The sequence below is a fragment of the Boleophthalmus pectinirostris genome, unplaced genomic scaffold (genome assembly GCF_026225935.1).
Source record: "Boleophthalmus pectinirostris isolate CB_2022bp ecotype Guang Dong unplaced genomic scaffold, ASM2622593v1 HiC_scaffold_16, whole genome shotgun sequence".
Taxonomy (NCBI): Eukaryota; Metazoa; Chordata; class Actinopteri; order Gobiiformes; family Gobiidae; genus Boleophthalmus; species Boleophthalmus pectinirostris.
The window spans coordinates 37,221,183-37,236,182 of record NW_026571095.1 but is presented as its reverse complement, the minus strand read 5'-3'; the positions used below and the strand labels follow the sequence as shown (position 1 = coordinate 37,236,182).

The window sequence follows — 15,000 nt, the reverse complement described above, 5'->3', positions numbered from 1 at the left end:
CGGAGGCTCAGAGCCCACAGCAGGGCCGGAGCTCGAAGCTGAGGCTCAGAGTCAAAGCTCGGGTCCTGGTCTGGTTCCGGTCTGGTCCTGGACCTGGATCAGTCCTGGTTCAGTCCGGCATCGCAGTCACGGACGTCACTTAAACGGGAAACGGTCGTTATCCGTTTTTTCCATTTTTCATTTAAACACAAAATCGAAAACTGAAAAAACAAATCAATATTTGTTTTTTCATGTTTGTTTTGAGACAAATAATGAAGAAAACTGATTTTTTTTTTTTTCTTATTTTTGGTTTTATATTTAAAAATGGATGAACAAATGATACTCGGACCTGACGGGTTTGGTCGGACTCTGACACATCGGCACAATACGACTTTTGAAAACAGTTTAAAGCCCGACACACACTGCTGGATTTTTTGGTCTTAAATGATTTTTAAACATGTGATTTTAAATGTCTGAGGTGGATCCTGGTCCTGCAGATCACAGCCCCGACACGACCACAGTCTGAGTCTCTAACAGGAGGGTTCACATCAGAACGTCACACTCTGTCTGTCATGAGCTCAGAGCGCCGAAGAAGAACAAGATCTTATTATAGATCCATACTGAAGAGTCTAGAATCATCTCCCTCACGCTGCGCTCACACTTTATAGTTTAGTCAAAGTCTTACGCCCGACACACACTACAGGATTTTTCGGTCTTAAACGATTTTTAAACGTGAAAAAAGCGCAAACCACAGACCCGAGGAGAATCTGACGAGATTTTAAATCTGTGCTCTGACAGTCTGCAGTGGGATCTGTGTGTGGATCAGGAGATAAACATGTGAGTCTGTGATGACGTCAGATGTTTCCTGTCTCCAGTCGCTCTGAGACTCTCAAGTGTCAAAGATCAGATCAAGTCAAAACTGTGTTGTTATTATTATTACCTCCACCAAGGAGGTTATGTTTATGCCGGCGTTTGTCTGTTTGTTTGTTTGTTTGTTTGTTTGTTTGTCTGTTTGTTTGTTTGTCTGTTTGTTTGTCTGTTAGCAACATAACTCAAAAAGTTATGGACCAATTTTCAGGATTTTTGGAAATGTGAAAAGGAAACTGATTTCACTGATTTCATTTCCTGGATTCTGGATCACTTTGAAATTTTAGTTAACATTGTGGTAAATGGGGCCAAAAATGTTTGTTTCTCAATATCTGGGTTAATTATTGACCAAACCCCATGAAGTTTGACTAAGGGATGGACAATGGGATCCTCTTTCATATTCCAAATTGAAAGATACGAGACAAATATTTATGGAAAACACAATTAATATGAGGGGGACTGTAGTCCTTGGCGGAGGTCTGCGCTCTCTGACTGCTTTTCTAGTTTGTGAAATGTGGAGCCGAGTGTGAAGCGGCTGGGATGAAGATCAGCTCTTCTAAGTCCGAGGTTCTTGACCGGAAAAAGGCGTCTTGTTGTCTCCGGGTGGAGAGTCTCTGCCTCAAGTGGAGGAGTTCAAGTATCTCGGGGTCTTGTTCACGAGTGAGGGGAGGATGGAGCGTGAGATTGACAGGTGGACAGGTGCAGCGTCTGCAGTGATGCGGTCGCTGTATCGGACCGTTGTGGTGAAGAGGAGCTGAGTCGAAAGGCGAAGCTCTCGATTTACCGGTCAGTCTTCGTTCCTACTCTCACCTCTGGTCATGAGCTCTGGGTAGTGACCGAAAGGACGAGATCGCAGATACAAGCGCTCGAAATGAGTTTCCTCCGCAGGGCGTCTGGGCGTCTCCCTTAGAGACAGAGTGAGGAGCTCAGTCACACGGGAGGAGCTCGGAGTAGAGCTGCTGCTCCTCCACGTCGAGAGGAGCCAGTTGAGGCTCGGGCATCTGTTCTGATGCCTCCTGGACGTCTCCCTCAGGAGGTGTTCATGTCCCACGGGAGGAGGCCCCGGGGAAGACCCAGGACACACTGGAGGGACTATGTCTCTGGACTGGCCTGGGAACACCTCGGGATTCCCCTGGAAGAGCTGGAGGACGTGTGTGTGGAGAGGGAAGTCTGGGAGTCCCTCCTCAGACTGTTGCCCCCGCGACCCGACCCCGGATAAACGGAAGAAAATGGATGGATGGAGCAAAACTTCAGATACAGGATTTTTAAAACATAAAAGATTGGAGTTAAAATCCACAGGAAGTAGAATCACTGTGGAGAATCTGCAGCTTCAGCTCGATCCGTAAACAGACACACGAGAGGAACTACTCCCACCTTTTTACTTTTAAAGAACGACTCAAACTGAATTTTTAGCGCTGTTTTGTGGACTGGAGTCATTATTTGCGGAGGATAAATTCTATGGATAATGTGGATGAGGAAAAATTAAGAATAAAAATAATTCAAACATGTTTTTTCAGAGTTAAAAAAATCAAATTGAGAAAAACAACGGCGTTTAAAATTCAAAATCTGATGAAAAATAAAATAATCTTCCATAAAAGAGCTGAACTTTTAGCGGAAACAAAAAACTGAGCCCAGCAAAAACTTTAGACGAGGAACAGTTCGATTCAAAGTTACGACTCAAAATGTTAAACTTACAACGGTGGTTCATCAAATCTGCCGCGCACACACACACACAGACCCCCCTCCCTCCCTCCCGCTCACACAGAGCCTCGCCGCGGGGGCTGGACTCGGTCTCTGGAAACCAGGACTCCTGGACTCTGGACTCTCTGGAACAAACCAGGACTAAACCAGGACTCTGAACCAGGACTAAACCAGGACTAAACCAGGAACCAGGACTAAACCAGGACTAAACCAGGACTCTAAACCAGGACTAAACCAGGACTAAACCAGGACTAAACCAGGACTCTAAACCAGGACTCTAAACCAGGGAACCAGGACTAAACCAGGACTAAACCAGGACTAAACCAGGACTACTAACCAGGACTAAACCAGGACTAAACCAGGACTAAACCAGGACTACTAAACCAGGACTAAACCAGGACTAAACCAGGACTAAACCAGGACTAAACCAGGACTAAACCAGGACTAAACCAGGACTAAACCAGGACTAAACCAGGACTAAACCAGGACTAAACCAGGACTAAACCAGGACTAAACCAGGACTAAACCAGGACTAAACCAGGACTAAACCAGGACTAAACCAGGACTAAACCAGGACTAAACCAGGACTAAACCAGGACTAAACCAGGAACCAGGACTAAACCAGGACTAAACCAGGACTAAACCAGGACTAAACCAGGACTAAACCAGGACTAAACCAGGACTAAACCAGGACTAAACCAGGACTAAACCAGGACTAAACCAGGACTAAACCAGGACTAAACCAGGACTAAACCAGGACTAAACCAGGACTAAACCAGGACTAAACCAGGACTAAACGATTGGTTAAAAAATGATTCATGTTTGATGCATTAAACAAAATCTGAGGGAAAATATTTTTGTGAAGTTATAATTTTGTAAAAATTTCTCGAGTAAATCCACACGTCCCTGTCAGAGTCCGAGTCTGAATCCGAGTCTGAGTCTGTGACGAGTCCCTGAAGTCTGACAGACGAGTGTTTCATTTACACCTCCTCCAAAAAAAAAAGCTGTACCTGGACATGAGACCAGGAGAGAGAAAGAGAGAAAAGATGGAGGTAGAGAGAGAGACAGACCCTGTCCTCTGAACCTGCTGAAGATTATTACCAGAGCTCGACCGATATGGATTTTGCTGTGGCCGATATGAAACCGATATAATGGGAGTTGGAGCTGCCGATATAATCACTGATTTATTTAGTGATGTAAAAATTCACTGTAAATGTTGAATTGTTTAAAAAACTTAGGTTTGGCTCTGGTGGATTTTAAATTGTGTTTATTTAGGCAACATTTATTGTTATTCTGCCTCTTTACATCATATTTACAGACAGTAGGTTGGATTAATGGTATTTTTTGCATCACATTCTAGACACTCGTGATGGGGATTCCAGTTCTTTTTAGAGAACCGGCTCTTTTGGCTCGGCTCACTAAAAGCTGCTGGTTCTTTTGGCTCCCAAGCGACTCTTCAGATTGTTTTGTTGCAAGCAGGACTAAAGCAGGACTGAAAAAGGACTAAACCGGGACTTATTTATTTTATGCTAAACTACAGCCAAATATGCTCGTTTTTTGTTTTTTTAAACTCTCCTATGCACGCAAATTTCTCAAAGTTTCGTTTTGAGCCGCTGTCGCTGTCAAACCGACGAGTCTGCACGCGGCGTGAAGAGAAAAAAAGTGAGAGAAAGAGAAAACACGGCTCCCAATAAGGATCAGGCTCCCGTTCGTTCGCTTCAAAGAGCCGGATCTAAGAGCCGCATTGATCGCGACCGACCATCACTAGTAAAGAAAATAGCGCTATTAGCCTTTAGCCGTAAATGCTGCGCACCGCAGTAATTAATTATATGTGCAAATGTCATAATTCACACGTCTGTTCACAGCTCATTTACATCAATACAGGTTCAGTAACAAATATAAAGACAATATAATCAATTTACAACAGACCAATAGAAAACAGACTGTTTATGTGTGAGAGACACAGCAGATCATCAACAATAACAAACAGCCAAAACCAGCTTCAAAGTCGACATATTTCCAACACTCAGCCTCACACAGGCTCCTCCCACATCACACAGGCTCCTCCCACATCACAAGTCTGAACTAATAAATGTCCTTTTAATCCAGACTCAAACCGATTGTCCGTAAAAAGAAAATAATCTCAGTGTTTGGATCTGTGTGTGTGAGTGTAAACAAACACACATGTGTGACGTGACTCTGTGGTGTGTTCAGGGACAGTACGGACACACACACAGACAAATGACACCGCAGATAAATACTGACGCAGAGCCACATATTTGGACATTTATCTGTAAATTGGATTAAATGAACAGAATGTACAGAGTCTAAGATTTTTAACGACGTATCACATGCCCACGGGAAATATCGGCCCATATACCGCCATGTGCCCATATCAGCCGATATATCGGTCGGGCTCTAATTATTACTGTAGCCACAGCTGCCCTGGGACAAACTGCTGAAAGTGAGTGCTCCCAGCACTACCAACACACACATACACAGACCAGACAAGGCGGGTGAAGTGTCTTGCTCAAGGACTGAGCTGGGATTGAACCTCAGACTCTCAGGTTTGGTTTGTAAACGTCTGTGCTGCGGTTTAATGTTTCAGAGAAAATAAAAAGACAAACTCACATCAGCGACTCCGGCCTCCAGGATCTTAAACTTGGTCTCTCGCTCCAGAGTCTCTTTCTGATCCACTGAAAGAAAAAACAAACAGATGAACACAAGAAGAAGAAGAAGAAGTACAAGTAGAAGTACAAGCAGAAGTACAAGCAGAAGTACAAGTAGAAGTACAAGCAGAAGTACAAGCAGAAGTACAAGTAGAAGTACAAGTAGAAGTAAAGTACAAGCAGAAGTACAAGCAGAAGTACAAGTAGAAGTACAAGTAGAAGTACAAGTAGAAGTACAAGTAGTAGAAGTAGAAGAAGCAGAAGTAGAAGAAGTAGTAGAAGAAGTAGAAGTAATAGAAGTAGAAGTAGTAGATGAAGTAGAAGAAGAAGACAACACATGTGACGTGATGTCCTGGTTTAGTCCTGGTTTTAGTCCTGGTTTAGTCCTGGTTTAGTCCTGGTTTTAGTCCTGGTTTAGTCCTGGTTTAGTCCTGGTTTAGTCCTGGTTTAGTCCTGGTTTAGTCTGGTTTTAGTCCTGGTTTAGTCCTGGTTTAGTCCTGGTTTAGTCCTGGTTTTAGTCCTGTTTTAGTCCTGGTTCCGTCCTGGTTTAGTACTGGTTTAGTCCTGGTTTTAGTCCTGGTTTAGTCCTGGTTCAGACCTGGTTTTAGTCCTTGTTTAGTCCTGGTTTAGTCCTGGTTTAGACCTGGTTTAGTCCTGGTTTAGTCCTGGTTTAGTCCTGGTTTTAGTCCTGGTTTAGTCCTGGTTTAGTCCTGGTTTAGTCCTGGTTTAGTCCTGGTTCCTGGTTTTAGTCCTTGTTTAGTCCTGGTTTAGTCCTGGTTCAGACCTGGTTCAGTCCCTGTTCTGGGGCCCTGGTCTCTGTTGGAGTTTCATTTGTCACTCGGTCGTGGGTTTTATGTAAACTCGGAGAGGGAGGCGCCGCCAGGGGGGTCCCACACACACTGCTATGGTCCAAACACGCCTCATTTTTCAGCCGTGACAGGGACGCCCCTGCCCCCAGCGCACCTCATCTTCAAACCCACTTTTACTCCGTGGCTTTTAACACCGCGGGAGTCGTACGCTCCTCTGGGTCTTTTATTTATTTATTTATTTTATTTTTATTTTTTTCATTTTTAGTTTTATGCATTTTAATTTATTTTTTATTTATGATTTACTTTGTGATCTTTTTTTGTGTTTATTTGGAAACTTTCCTTCATCAAAAACCTTTCTGAAGAGGTTTAAGAGCCATCCATGCATGTTTGAGTAATATAGTGATCTCTCCTGGGCCCTATTCAAACCCTCCTAACGGTTTTGTACGAGGCTCCGCCCACAAGTGTCCGTCACTCACGCTCCCACACGACAACTCTACATAAATGTACAAAAACATGACGCAAAACTGAAGACGGCAAAAAACAACAACAGCAAAGCGCTCTGAAGGGGGAGTGATTCAGCGCGGGGAGCAAATAGAGAAAAACTCAGAGCATCAAAATCAAAAATGAAACTCACTGAACATTCACACTGTAGATTTTTCTGATCTGGTCAAAATTTTAAAACTAATTTCAGGTTATTCATCTTGTTTTCAAATTTACTCAAATTGACTCTCACAGAATTTATTTTATTTTTATTATATTTTATTTTTTTATTTAATTTTTATGTTTTGTTTTTTTAATTTTTATTTTAATTTATTAACTCAGAGTTTATATGAGTCCAATCTGTTCTAGAGTTAATTTAACATTTTTGAAAACACTGGACCAAAGTTCCTGTTTAACCCCAAAATCCAGAGTTATATGAACGTTTTGAGAGTTAAACTGATAACACTTTGTAGAGTTATCCTGATTTCATTAAACAACACACAGACATGTTTTATTTTTACACTTTATTTGAGTTAATTTAAGATCAAATTATGAACAAAACTGGTTCAAACTGGTTCTACTCTCGCCGGAGTTTGAAATGGAGGTGGGAGGAGACAAACTAACACTAAGAGAAGTTGAATTAACACTAGAGGAAGTTGAATTAAAACTAATGGAAGTTGAATTAACACTAGAGGAAGTTGAATTAACACTAATGAAAGTTGAATTAACACTAATGAAAGTTGAATTAACACTAAGTAAAGTTGAATTAACACTAAGAGGAAGTTGAATTAACTAAGGAAGTTGAATTAACACTAAGGAAGTTGAAATTAACACTAAGGAAAGTTGAATTAACACTAAGGGAAGTTGAATTAACACTAGAGAAAGTTGAATTAACACTAATGAAAGTTGAATTTAAACACTAAGGGAAGTTGAATTAACACTAAGGAAGTTGAATTAACACTAGAGGAAGTTGAATTAACACTAAGGAAGTTGAATTAACACTAAGGAAGTTGAATTAAACACTAAGAGGAAGTTGAATTAACACTAATGAAAGTTGAATTAACACTAAGGAAAGTTGAATTAACACTAAGGGAAGTTGAATTAACACTAATGAAAGTTGAATTAACACTAATGAAAGTTGAATTAACACTAAAGGTAAGTTGAATTGACACCAGAGGAAGTTGAATTCACTTCAACCATATCAACTCTGGCAAATAACCCCAACTCAAACACTCATTTAACTTTCAAATAGTTAAAAAAAACAATTTCTGTGTTAAGAACAACTCAATCAACAAATATTTTACCCTAAAATTTTAACCCTCCAGTCTAGAGGTCGTTTATTTTAAGAGAAATTGTCCAGTAAAATGTTCATTTCAACACTTTCAAGTCGTTTTCTGACAGATTTAAGTGTTTATATTTTACATTTTACGTTGTTTTGGAGCATTTTTAAAACACAAAAAAAGAACATTGTGATGTAAATATGTGATGTTTTACAGTTAATGCCCCAGAGAAGTAAAGCACCTCCTGTTCAAGCTTTTTAAATGTCTCTCTCGGATTCAGCTGAAGCGTGTTTCTGTTTTGAACACTTCAGATCTGAATCGTGAACGTTCGTCTCTGTCACGTTCGAGTTTATTTTCCATCGGGGCTTTTGTTAAACGCGGCGTCGACCTCGGCACAAACCTCTGGCCTCCGCTCAGCGCCGCTCCGGGCCTAATGCACCTCGAGTGGATTCATTTACACAAACATCACAAAACAACAACCAAAAACTCAATAAATACACGACAATTAACAAAGTGTAACATGTTTCAAGGATTTTTAAAAAGGACCTGGAGTTGTGTTTTGTTTCATTTACACGTTTAACACACAAACTCAAAGCACATTTAGGCTTTAGCGTTTTGAGCTTAGGAGATGTAAACAGAAATAGTATAAAGAGTTACTCAAACATTTAAATGAAACAAAACACAAGTCCAGCTCTGTTTTTGACGAGGAAACAACATTAGAACACGACTTAAAACTCACAAGAGTCAAGTTTTGTGTGATATAAAACCTTTAAATCCTTCAAGACCTAAGGGCACTTTTAGTACATTTGTCTTTGCCTGGATTTTATTCTTAATTTTGGTGAGGAGAAAATTCTGAAAAGTCTGAAACTACGACATGATCACGTGCCAGAAGACGCCTGTCGGATCTTTTAAATTTCCCTTTTTTTAACTCCTGCCCTTGTGTTTTTCTCGTGTGCGGAGCTCAGCCGAGGCCGGAGTCTGGGCCCGTGGGAGGGCATCTGGTGTAAACCCCTCAGCAGCAGCAGCAGGTCTGTTTTGGCCCGAGGAGCGGTGAGTCACGTCCTCCTCCATCTCCACCGCTCGGCACGGAGTTCAGTTTGGACCGAAAAGCCGCGCTGTGGGACTTTCTCTCAGAGTTTGTGCTCAAATATCAGAACACGACGAGTTCAGAGGCAGAAATATGTAAATGAGATCAGACGACCAATCAGAGGAGAGCGAGTGACATGTGGAAGCATCGTGTTTAAAACTCTGGACCTGATTTTTACGGTTTTAAAAATCGTGAAAAACAGAATTAGTTGATTATAAACCGTCTGCAGAGCTTCACAGTTCTTCATGATTCACCACGATGAGTTTAAAAACACTTTTCACTCTCACAGACCAGAGCGGAGTGATGGTAAAGATAACAACTAGCATGTTAACACACACTTCCTGATTCTCGGGCATTAAAAATTCTTTCTAATTTGAGGCAAGACACGTTTGGCTTAAATGACTGGGAAAAAAATAGGCTACAGGCCCTTTAAAGACTCCAAGTTTAAAATGTAAAATAAATAAATGTGTTACTTGGTTAATCAATAATTATATATTTTTTATTTCAAAATGTAACACAGATTTCACAGCGACAGCAGTTGGTGCACCAAACCTTCCACTGGAACCAGGAGCTCTTAGTTCGGTTGGTTTTCGTTGGTGTGAAAGATTCAATCACACTCAGATCCTCACGAAATCAAAGGACCAAGACTGAAAAAACGAGCTGGTCTCAGTCACATGATTTAGTGACTCTGCACCAAACGCCAAACTCTGGTCGGTTCCTCTGGTGACAACATGAACTCAGGTCCAGACCAGAGACAGAAGGTCCAGAGCACGGATCTGTTAAAATAACTGGATACAGTTTTGGTGCTTGTAGCTGCCTCCAGTTCACGTAGTGACTCTTTCTGGTTCTACAGGGGAAAAAGTAACATGGGCCGAGAGAAGATTTTTCTCATAGAGTCAAGTGTGATCATAAACTGCTCATGTTCGTCTGACAGGGACCTTCAACTTTCAAAAATGTTAGATTTTGTGGCAATTTTTACTTATTTTTAGATCATAAACTTTTTCTCAGCTCAAAATCCTTCAGTCGTCTTAAAAAACACTTTATAATCGTTCGCTTCGGCTCCACTCTGCTCCTCTGTAACTCCTCTCGCTCTGATTGGTCAAAGCGATCACATGATACATGAGCCCGGGCTCCGTGCGTTGGCGAGCGTTGGCGTGCGTTGGCGTGCGTTGGCGTGCGTTGCGTTGGCGTGCGTTGGCGTGCGTTGGCGTGCGTTGGCGTGCGTTGGCGTGCGTTGGCGTGCGTTGGCGTGCGTTGCGTGCGTTGGCGTGCGTTGGCGTGCGTTGGCGTGCGTTGCGTTGGCGTGCGTTGGCGTGCGTTGGCGAGCGTTGGCGTTGCGTTGGCGTGCGTTGGCGTGCGGCGTTGCGTGGCGGCGTGCGTTGGCTGGTGGCGCCCGTGGGAGAAAAGAACACTACTGCCACATGCTCGGTGGCTCATGCTCAGCCACATGGAAGAACCTCGCCAGTGGCTAAAGGCTGAATCTGGGATCATGAGCGCTCACGAGATTAAGCCTCTGCTGGGCTCGTCTCTGGAGTCGTGCAGTGGAATGGTAACTGGCGACATCGACCATTGTGGAAACCTACAGAAGAACAGCAGATCAACTTGAAAGCGCTCACTGAAACGAACAAAAGCCTAAATATCCATGAATGAACAATGTCATGTGAACATGGGGACCACTAATGATGGGCTCGACATTGAGCTACTCTCACCTTACAACCTGTGCACATGACCTCACACTTGTCTCGACCGGGACGGAAAACGGGGAATTTCTTGTACAAGTCATTGTTAAATGCACAATTATGCTTCTGACCGACTGTTTGTGTCTCGCTCCTTCTGAGTCACAGACGCTACGAGAGACGCTCAGTTTAATGACCCAGTGAACGGAAATGAAAACCTGGACATTTGCATCACTTTAAAAAATAAAAACCCGGACGCTCAGGACAGGATGCAAAAAACAGACATGTCGGGGGAAAAATGTACGTTTGGTCTCCCTAACCATGATCATTTTAGAAGCAAAATTTTAAAAGACATATTCTGTCGTTTGGGGAATATTTCATTAATATAAAACTACAGACACTTTGCAGAGACATCACACTGGGGGAGCTCTACATGTGACCCGGTCAAACAGAAGTAAACAACAAGGCCAAAAACTTCAAGTGAATTCATCTGATATAAAAATGTATTGAACAGATACATATGTGCTCTAGTTTATCAAACTGTTGACCTTTTTTCTGTTCCATTTTTGGTTCTAAAGTTCCATCTGTTTTAAACAGACCATGTATGAAACATGGAACAAAAATTATTTCCCAAATTTCAAAGACCTGAAAATCATGTAAAATAAATGGTTTGTATTTCATCATATCTTGTGTTTATTCCATCTTTGAACTGTTGATGAAGGACAGGATTAAAAAAAAAAAAAAAAAGTATTTAAAATGATAAAAATGTTCTTGGAAGGACTGACATATTTTATAGAAATAGTTTCTTTCATTTTGAAGTAATATTAAAGTTTTCAGAAGAAAAAAGTGACAAATGATGTAAAATCCTGCACCTTCTACTTGTTTGTACAATTTTCCCTCCGTTACTTTTCCCTCCGTTACCATGAACTTTCTTAATAAAAAATCTCATGAGTCAAAAAGTCAGAGGTTTTTCAACCTAATCTTGTACCATATGGTAGAAAACTATATGAAGCAAATATTCAAACCAGTTTGTTAAGGATATGTAAGTGAGAACCAAGAGTTATCACTGTTTGGATTTATTGACCAAAAAGTGCTGCATATTTCATTCCCTCCGTTTACCGACATGAGTTTTTTTAATTTTTTGTCTTGAACTTGAAAGAATCTCACAGGTTTAACTTGACCCTGTTGGAGTGTAACTCTTTCCTACATTCTGATACTTTACTTATTTCAATAGTTCCTCTAGTTTCTGAATAAGAGACATTTGAATGTCAAAAATCTGACCCTGTTTCCCTCTGTTACTTGACCAGACACATGTATGTCTGTGGCAGTATGTTGTGCAGTTACCATGGTGACACACAACTGCACAACAGAGGCAAAAAAAAGTTTAAGATGGTCTGAAAACTCAAGAAAAATACAAAAGTGATTTAAAGCTCAGACTGTGTTCAAACAAAACTCAAGAGTAAAGTTCAGACAGAGCAGGTGCCCCTGGTTAGCATCACGAGTATCAGTAACACTCACAGATCAGTACTGTGTGTCCTTGTGCCGCGGGCGGGTGTGGAATAACCCGCAGCGTGGCTTTAAAAGAGCAGGTTTAATATTCGGCTCAGGCTCTTATCTGTTTAATTAGAGTCGGAGCCATCGATCCAAAACAACGAGCCCCGACGAAGCGACACTTTAACCACATCTGAGAGGACAGGGCGGGCAGGTGCGGGCAGGAGCGGGCAGGAGCGGGCAGGGCGGGCAGGTGCAGGCAGGTGCAGGCAGGAGCAGGTCTTTATCATGAAAAGCAGGAGCAGGTGACTCAGGAAATTACAGAGAGACTGAGAGAAAAACAACCAGGACAAACCAACGTGTAAGAGTTTTATTTTGAAATGATACGGACTGGGTTTAGTCCTGGTTTAGTCCTGGTTTTGACCTGGTTTAGTCCTGGTTTAGTCCTGGTTTAGTCCTGGGTTTAGTCCTGGTTTAGTCCTGGTTTTCCTCTCTCTTCTTCCTCTTCAGTTGTAATCAAGACTCTAAACTGAGGCACAATCAGAGCAGAGTCTGTGGGCACTTATCATCAACTCAAGATGGATAAAAGCTCTGGTCCTGGTCTAGTCCTGGTCTAGTCCTGGTCTAGTCCTGGTCTAGTCCTGGTCTGGTCCTGGTCTGGTCCTGGTCTGGTCCTGGTCCTGGTCTGGTCCTGATTTTAACCTTGTCCTTCAGAACAAATAAAAGTAAATTGTTGGTATTTCAGCACAGTAAGAATGGAAATGAAAACAGAAAACCAGGACTAAACAAGGACTAAACCAGGACTAAACCAGGACTAAACCAGGACTAAACCAGGTCTAAACCAGGACTAAACCAGGTCTAAACAAGGACTAAACCAGGACTAAACCAGATCTAAACCAGGTCTAAAAAAGGACTAAACCAGGACTACTAAAAAGGACTAAACCAGGACTAAACCAGATCTAAAAAAGGACTAAACCAGGTCTAAAAAAGGACTAAACCAGGACTAAGCTTGTCCAGTCAGTGTGTCTGTCTGTCCCAGTGTCTGTTGTACTAGAACAGGTGTCGGCAACCCGCGACCCGGAGCTGCATGCGGCTCTTTAGCACCCCCCTAGTGGCTCCCTGGAGCTTTTTGTTTTTTTGGTTGTAGTTTTAATCTGGTTTCTTTAGGGGTAAAACCCTCGTTCATCTCTGGTCATGGATCTGATCCATCAGCTGTGAAACACATGAAAAGTGTTTCAGCAGAACAAATAGATGAGCTGAAGCAGGGGTGGTGTCCGGTGCCTCCACCTGAGAAGAACTTTCCCCGAAAAAAAAACAACAAAAAAACACATGCGCGGACGGATGCTCAGAACAACATATAACGAACCAAACGGGATTCACGCTTCTGTTCGGATGCTGCACCACATCAGAACCAGACCAGAGCACCCGGACCTGTGGTCCACAGCACATTCTCACTTTTCCTGCACGGAACCAGCGCACAGATGACGACACTGAAGCACTGGACCCAGTCCTTTGTGCGCTGGTCTTGCTCGCCCCCGTCTGGAACCAGGACATGGAGGACGAAGCCTCCGGACCATCTGACCAACACTGGACCCACAGCCCCGTCTTGAGGAGCTGCTCTGACTGCTCCAGGTGTTTGGCGCTGCTGCTGAGCTCAGAGCTTCTGCTCCGAGCTGATGTGGTGTGGTGAGTTTGTACAAAGTTCTACATGCTGTTGTTTTCTGAGTGCTCCTGCATGATCAGAAGAAATGCGACTGCTGCTCTGATGCTTCCATCATCGTCGTCATAGCAACAGGTAAACGTCGGTTGCACTTTCGGCGCGTCAGCTCCTAAAACTCCGTTTATCTCAGTTTACACACAAACGTGAAACCGGACTTTTTGGAGAATCTCCACTCTAGCTGGATTATTTTTTATTTTTTTAGAAAGATTCGTTTTCAGAGGCGTTTGTGTGTAAACGATGTGAACAAACAAAGGGAAATGTCTCCGTTTTTAAAAATACCCGTGTACGTGTAAACGGGGCCTAAATGACAAAGGAATAAACACTAACCACCCGAGTTCAGTGGCTGTTCAGTTCAGTATGAGAGGGTCGCAAAAGGGGTTTGTGTATCATGATGCTCATTTTGTATTTGTATCCGACTTAGTCATTTTAATAGTCGGCTTATACAGCTAATATACTGACAGCCTGTGTTGCCTTCATATTAGGCTTATATAAGACTTTAAATTTTTTGCGGCTCCAGGCAGGTTTGGTTTTAGTTTTTTTGGGCCAATATGGCTCTTTGAACATTTTGCGTTGCCGACCCCTGATCTAGAGACTCACTCACACTGGGACTTTTGGGTCGTGTGGTGCTCAGACGCTGTTACCTGTGGTTCTGTGGTTCTGTGGTTCTGTGGTTTTGTGGTTCTGTGGTTTTGTGGTTCTGTGGTTTTGTGGTTCTGCGGTTTTGTGGTTCTGTGGTTCTGTGGTTTTCTGTGGTTTTGTGGTTCTGTGGTTCTGTGTTCTGTGGGTTTTGTGGTTCTGTGGTTTTGTGGTTCTGTGTTTTTGTGGTTCTGTGTTTTGTGGTTCTGTGGTTTTGTGGTTTTGTGTTTTGTGGTTCTGTGGTTCTGTGGTTCTGTGGTTTTGTGGTTCTGTGGTTCTGTGGTTCTGTGTTTCTGTGGTTTTGTGGTTCTGTGGTTTTGTGGTTCTGTGGTTCTGTGGTTCTGTGGTTTTGTGGTTCTGTGGTTCTGTGGTTCATGTTCACACCTGCGCGGTCGATGGCGTCGTCACGCGGTGCTGTTTGTTTGCATGTTGCACACGGAGTCGGTGCTTTTGGCAGGAGGGTGGGAAAAGCGGTGGGACTGATGTTGCGGTCGCGCTTCGTGGTGAGTTTGTGGATGTGGTGTTGGTGCGCGGGACAGAGGCTGTGGAGCTTCTGTCACCTCCTTTTTATTTGTCCAGATTTTATATTATTTGGATTTCATAGA

At 42.7% G+C, this 15,000-nt stretch overlaps 1 protein-coding gene across 1 annotated transcript in view; it reads right to left on the bottom strand.

Annotated features, from left to right (window-relative positions):
- LOC110174215 (receptor-type tyrosine-protein phosphatase N2-like) overlaps window positions 1–15,000 on the bottom strand; it is a 101,110-nt gene that overhangs the window by 54,035 nt on the left and 32,075 nt on the right. Inside the window, exon 12 of the mRNA XM_055151416.1 lies at window positions 5,179–5,243. Within this exon, the coding sequence (XP_055007391.1) occupies window positions 5,179–5,243 (65 nt within the window). The remainder of the gene's footprint in view (window positions 1–5,178; window positions 5,244–15,000) is intronic.